Raw genomic sequence first — 7,268 nt, forward strand, 5'->3', positions numbered from 1 at the left:
TGGAGCATGCGATTGGGTAGCGATTTAACTCCACCATTGGATAACATTATCCTTGAGAATCCTGCAGCTTGAGAGATCTTTGATTCTTCTGTGTAGTTCCCCAATGCGTAAATGTTGTCAGACTGTTGTAGGAACTGCAAGGCTTTCTTCCTATCTTTCACTTTCACTCCGAAGAAAGTGAAAAATTTTACTGTGGTTCATCATCCTTGAAATCTTTTGGTTGGTTTGGTGCAAACCCTGGATGTGGATAATAGGGATATCCATATGGGCTCCAACCATTGCACCCAGGAGGTGGTGGTGGTGGAGCAACGCCTGAAGCATGATATTATTGTAACGGGACAGCACCACGTGGCAACAGAAAAGAACAGACTGAACAAACCTTAGACGCTTCAAAACAATTGAACTGAAAGAGAGACACTTCACCCGAGTCTTGGAGTGGCGGAGCTCCACCCCTAGAGTGCACTGGTCCAAAATTGTGGGCCCCCTTTCGTCCGTATTTCTTTATATTGCTTCAACACAGCACAACACACGAAGCTTTGCTCTGCATCTCCCACATGTAGTCTTCTAGAGAGTGAGCCCTTCTTGTACATATTTAAAGGCCCTTGGCCTACCGAAAGCAATTACATAAAAAGCCTTCTCCTTCCCGCACTCACTGCATGCATGCACTCACACAACACAAAAATAGCCCATAGTGTCACAAAATGGTAACGTGGCATGTCCTACTGCTCGGCAAGAGGATGACATGGCAGAACATTACGGCAGTGGCGTACTGTACGGACAATGACGTGGTAGACATACATACTTGACGTGGCAGTGCCGTATTGTACGGACCACGGAAAACGTGCTGACTGGCTGCTGACGTTGCAGTAGGGAAATTCGGCTTTTTGTGCTACTGCTGACGTGGTAGAACTGTACGGAATTCCGCCGTTGCACTGACTGCTTTTTTGCTGGTAGATTTTGACTAAGTGCTTTTGGAAGCATTGCTTTTGAGTTTACTTCTCTTGGGGCTCTGCTTTTAGCATCCCTTGTAAGAATAAATAAGCCCAAGGGGGTCTCACTTCTCAGAGCATCTGGACGTAGAGTCTGAGAGGGAGCACCCATGGGAGTTATACTTTGCTCAAAGATTAATATAAAAAGAAATACCGAAAGGGGCGTGTCTTTGGGGCCAATCTCTCTTGGCACGGAACTACGTCGGGCCTCTCTCTCTCTCTCTCTCTCTCTCTCTCTCTCTCTCTCTTTATCTCTACAAAAGTTCAGTGTTTATGAAGTTTCTGTTCGTGTGTTGCGATCGATTTCTCGCTTGGAGTGTCCAAGCCTGTTACAGTGGTATCAGAGCTCAGAAAGATTCTTCTTCCACGGAGGTTCCAATCCTTCTTGCAGCACACGCAAGTTTTCCTTGTGAAGGATCTTTGTGAAAGAATCTTCGTGTCTCAATCCCGGACTTAATAGCCAGTCCACCCTTCGTACATTGTGCATTGGGCGCACTCCCGTCTTCATCGCTTTGTCTTAGAAGGCATAAAGCCATAAAGAATCCTAGATTACACATGGGTTATCGTGGAGAATCTGATCGAGATAACACCTTTCAGTAGGAAGGCAAAAAAAGTTGAAAATCCGGCGTGGGAACTAAAGAGAAGAATGAAGATTTGGGCAAATTTTTCGCGGAAAATCTTGCTAGAACGGAGTACAAAAGTCAACTGCAGATTGGCATATGTGTGAACAGATTGATTAAGTACTCTAGGGACCCGAGGTTGGCGAAACACCTAAAGAATTTTCCTGATCGATGAGATTTACTCGAGAAGGCGTGAGGCCATTGAATCTTTAAGAAGGAACCTAAGAGCACACCTCTTTTGTGTGTAGGATTGGAAGAGAGGATTCTCTGTGTAGAGATCTCTTCCAAGGAGTTTCTTTTCAAGAAGCGAGTTGCGTTTCGAGCGATGAGACTTTAAAGGTAACGTTTCATGTTTTGATCTCTAACTATTTGTTTGCTGGAGTACTTCCTCTTCGCGAGGGAGTAGGAGTGTAGGAAGGCATAAGCCTCACAGGAGAAAAGCGCTTTGAGGAACTAGAGCTAGATGAGCCCAAGGGTTTTGCACCTTGAGTTTGGGAATAGGTCCACGGATCTGAGAGTGGAAAGACTGTCGGAAGCTGAGATTCCCAAGGGAGTACTTCGCATCTAGGAAAGTAGAGTTATTCTACAGGAAGAGGACTATGGGAACAAAGTTGGAAAAGAGTTGTAGGGATGCCATACCCTGAGTCTGGAAGGTGAGATTTAGAGGCAGATCTCAAGGATTTGGAATAAGGAAGAGAAGTTCCTTGGAATAGTGTTGTGCCCTAGGAATAGGAAGTTGAGGCTTCCAGGAACCATCGAGTCTTATTCTAGAATGAGCGTGGTAATACGTTCGGTTCAAGTGCTTGTATAGACTTCTCTCAAGTAATAAAAATTTCTTTTTGGGAGGGGGACCAGCCCAGAAAATCCCGAGTTCTCTCTCTCTCTCTCTCTCTCTCTCTCTCTCTCTCCAGTATTAAGTGATAAATTCTAGTTATCCAACTTTATTTTATATTGTTATGCGCTCTCGTTTGTGACATATACCAAGCATGCATACACCTGCTTCAAGCATCTCCCTGTGTTTACATGGTTTAGGTGCACCAACGGTGAAATACTGTACAAACTCGCAACCACTGAAGTTCTGAACTTGAAACTAAAGACTTTCAACGAGAGACACAAGCACTTGCACAAAGAGGTGGAGCTCCCCTGAGAGTAGTAGTTGCCTTGGGTGTATTTTGCTTATTGATGCTTCAAAATAGTTACGAATGTCCCTCGGGCCTCTGCACCATAGAGACTACACAAAAACATTTGTATATTGAAAACTGAGGCACCATGCCTGCTTATTTAAGTCAGGAGTTGCTAAAAACAGCAACGATTAAAAGCTCTCATGTTCATAAATTTTGCCAAAAGACATTTGCAACAGAAAAGCACTTGTTTCAGCCTACCACATCACCATCCCTACAGTGCTGCCACACCAGCAGTTTGTGGCAAGTGAGGTTGCTCTTTTAACAATGAGACCTGGGTCTGCGGTTGTAGTAGGTCTTGTAGCTGGGTTTAGGAAACTAGTAATGCATGGCTTAGAAGCTATATGCTTGCTATAGAGTGCATGCAACTCCATGATAAAGATCCTTGGGGTTGAATATTATTGGCCTTGAGACTCTGTTACTCTCCTCACGTGGACCAAAAGAGGCTTTAGTACATGGTCCCATGTATATAGGGCAGTTGAAAATCAAGTGCTATTGTGACACTACCTCCAAATAGCATGGCCCTAGTATGCACGGCCCTTGCAGGATCCCAACTGCTCTGGTGGACTTGATGTCGAACATTTATTATGAAATAGCTAATTGACACTTTCAAGCATTAGTTTCCACAATCGACCCATTGAGTCCTCTTTTATTGAGCAATTCTCAAGAAAGATGGAGACAAGATGACCCTTAGGCCTGTGAGAAGGTCACAAATGATCAAGATAAGGTTTGGCTCATCCATTTCCCTTTCTTTCGAGGTTTGGAAAGTTATTGCGTGTGAATTTTTTTTTTTCACTACTACACTATTTTTGTCGGCAACAATGGTACATGGATGATCATAGAGAGCTGGTTTAGCAAACAAGCTCACTTTGTACTCACATTTATACAGAGTGCTCACATGCAATCACACAACTGATACAACTTGACTCGGTCTTACTGTCATGGTGTATACAACACAGCTCTGTCAAAGTACAAGATAAATTTAGAGGTGGGTATGTGATGGAAATAGGTAAGTGTATTGTATAATATCTGAGATTGTTTATGGTAGCTACACAATTATCACACATTCTCATGGTATGCCTAGGACCTCCATCTTATAGATTTGTCGTTGTGAGATTAGAGATTGAGGTAGTACTAACGGTGTTGATGTGGCCTATTTTTACATTGGGATGAGCTTTTGGGTACTCAGTTGTAAATAGCAAATGATTTTAAGTTTCTTTTGAGGTTTTTCAAGGCCAAGGTGCCACTTGTACTTGATTGTGTGTGGTCACATGGAACAGTTGTAACCGTGACAGTTTATCAATAAAATAAAAGAAATACCGCATGTCAAAGAGTAGTGGGAGCTGAGGCAGTAGGCAATTTGTAACCGGCAAGCCACCAGCAAGGAGATGAAATCACTGCAACAATCACCAAATTGAACCAAAACAGCAAACACTTGAACTTGAGAGAGAGGTCTTCACACTGTACAAGAGACACGGAGTGGCGGAGTTCCACTCCCAGAAGCATTGGTCCCTACAACAGCCGCTCCTTTTGGTATTTTTTTATATACATATATTCATGATCACCGAGTATAACTGCCAAAGTCCTCTGTATCGGTCCACCCATGCATTGATCCCCCGAGTGGACCCTCAAGCCGCATATTTGAAGGCACTGAGGCCCCAAAAGCCACACTTGCTGCATCACCAAAAGCAATTGCTAAAAACCAGTGCCCAAAAAGCACGTGCTTTCAGTAACTGAAGCCGAAAAGATTCCCAACTACCCTATTGGCCTAGCAGAGGAGAGTCAGAGGACGGACATGTGGCTGCACCCTTGATTACACCTGCAAAACAGACAGCAAACAGTGAACCAGCTGAGTGGACGCTGACTCTATGCCAACATGCAACTTGAACACTGAAACCATGCACTAGCACAAAGAACACTGGTTACTGTACAATCATAATTACGTTCATATCCTTATCCCTGTCAAGATCCCAGAGACAAATTGTGATCATAATGACTGATCTAGCCATCACGTCCAGATCTCTTAGATCTCTAACAGATGTCTTGACGCACTACATCTCATCATTTCAAGAGTCATATCACCACACTGCTTAAGTTTAAATCTAACTTGGACACCCCTGTTACACCTGCAATCGAAATGCCCTCCATAAAGTTCCAATCCACTCGGTCATATGCCTCCTCGCCACTGGCTGTACTGACAATCGCGCCTCATAAAAGGTGAAAATGTTCTCAAAAATGTATCATTCCTGCACAAAACGTGCCTGCGAAGCACTGATGAAGTAAAATAAAAATGGTCTCAATCCCACACTAATCATGCAGGCCAAGACCTATAATCTTACACAAAAAACATGATAGTGATTGGCCTCCATTGTCGGAGGGAAGCCTTCATTGTGTCATTGCAAGGTGAGTTAGGCCTCCAAATTCTAGAAGTTTTGTGAGCATACGTGTGGTTAGATTGGTATGCAAGTAGGCTCCCACAATTCATCCAAATAATTCAAATTGGACTAGTTTGGAATGAAGGGTGAAACTTAGAAGATGGAAGAGAGAGAATTGGAGGTCAAAAGTTCAAACATTAACTAAAAATGTTGTCCACGAGCTGCGTTTCCATTTTCACTCCTTTCATCCTATCCTTTAGACTTTTCTATAGCTTCCTTAGATTTTAGCATATAGGAATCTTGCTCATTATGAATTAGCAAATAGTCGTGAGAATGTTATGTTTGGCCTAATGGATTGAAACGGTTTACAAATTTAGCTTGAACATCAGATTTTCATTTGAAGCCATAGTTATTACTAATAAGCAACAAAATGAGTGAAGCCTGTCATGCGAAAAGTACATCCAGTATGGTGAAGCAACAAGATGGGTGCAGCCTGTCATGCGAAAAGTACATGCAGTATGGTGAAGATGTTTTTGCTTATTATTGACCTTGTGCAGGTGTGTAAAGGTCACAGATAAGGGTATTCGTGCTATCGCTGAAAATTCTGATATGCTTCAGCTTTTGAGGTGCTCTTTAAAGACCCACTGCAGCCATCACTTTTGCAGAAATCAAACAAAATTTCTCACAATGTACTATGGTTTTCAGCTTGCATGGCTTGCTTGGTGTCACCGACGAAGGGCTGAAGAGTTTATCACTTTCATCCTCAGCATCACTAACAACAATCGATGTAAATGGCTGTGCAAACATCAAGGTGATCTCTTGAAATGTGTATACCATTTTATAGTATACAGCATGCGGCTCGCGAGTTTGCACTTTTTGCTTATTGGCGGTGCTTTTGATTGCAGAAACGGTCACAAGCTGACTTGCTGAAATTGTTTCCAAGGTTGCGGTGTTTTCAAGTGCACAGCTGAAAGTTTATAATTGAAGAGTTTAGGGCTCCCTCTCCATTTCAGTGAATTTGTCAATAGTAACCTGTCTTAAGAATTATCACCTTCTTCATTTGCCATTGCCTACTAAAGGAAGAAGGCTTTATGAGCACTTTGAATCATGACATGCTTATTTGTGATCAAAGTTCTGGCTGTAGCCTACTTATATTAATTTTTGACCTTAAGAAAACTAGGTTTTCATTTCAGGAAGAAAATTTGGAAGCTCTCTCTCTCTCTCTCACCAAGGGGTTACAGCAACATTTGAATGCATTACAGACCTTTTGCACATAGAGATCTTAGGGTGAACTTGCAAAAGACCAAAGTCTTTGTCTCCAACACCTGAGCAGCATGGATGATATTTGGAGCTGCGTACTAAGCTATGGTTTTGTGATACCATATTTACACACTTGTCTATGGGGCAGCTATATGGAGTCTAAGCCTCTTCCGTACATGGATGCAGCCATTGACAGAGATTGGTGGGCCAGAAAAGGAGTATTACGATGAATGGGAGCATATGGAGAGACCATTGGTCATAATGCTATCATGCATGTTAAGGACGAAGGCTGCAATTCTGCACGAGATCATTTGTGCAGAGATTGGCTGATCACCCACGGTGGTCAAGGCCTTGTTTGAAGCAGTGATCTTCCTCCACAGATTATGGGAACTTCCTCGTGATAGATACCCATGACTAGCATTCGCCTCATCCATGCAGTGGGTGGCTGAAGGTGAAAGACATTCGTGGTAGGCCCTAATGAGCATGTGCATGAGTCCACTTAACATGCAGAGTGATAGACTACTTCCCCTTGAGTATAGTCTAGATTGCCAGACACTCGAGCTCAGCCAGTCAGACCTGAATGGGATCATCAGAGTTGACATATTGAAGTGGGACACAAAGATGACTTGGATCAAACCTGGTCTTCCCCGTGGCACAAGGATGGCACGCTGTGAACGTGACTTAGTCCAGCTCTCTCCAGATGACTCTCGCATGCATTAAGAGAGCCATCTCTCTATGATATCTTGTATATTTTGGAGTATGAATCTGTTTCTCAAATAGACAGTCATTAGTTAGGTTTGTTTTTGCTCTTTCTAAGAAGAGAGAAAATTATCTTTGCATGAA

The 7,268-nt window shown here is 43.0% G+C and overlaps 1 protein-coding gene across 1 annotated transcript in view; it reads left to right on the plus strand.

The window, feature by feature from the left end:
- The window catches only part of LOC147424848 (F-box protein At3g58530-like), a 92,634-nt gene extending 85,366 nt beyond the window's left edge, over positions 1-7,268 (plus strand). Inside the window, exons 10-13 of the mRNA XM_086500252.1 lie at positions 5,723-5,791; positions 5,871-5,976; positions 6,071-6,108; positions 6,359-7,268. Coding sequence (XP_086356378.1) covers positions 5,723-5,791; positions 5,871-5,976; positions 6,071-6,108; positions 6,359-6,416 — 271 coding nt within the window. The 3' untranslated portion in view covers positions 6,417-7,268. The remainder of the gene's footprint in view (positions 1-5,722; positions 5,792-5,870; positions 5,977-6,070; positions 6,109-6,358) is intronic.

This window comes from Adiantum capillus-veneris, chromosome 25 (assembly GCF_014529385.1).
Source record: "Adiantum capillus-veneris isolate H3 chromosome 25, ASM1452938v2, whole genome shotgun sequence".
Lineage (NCBI taxonomy): Eukaryota > Viridiplantae > Streptophyta > Polypodiopsida > Polypodiales > Pteridaceae > Adiantum > Adiantum capillus-veneris.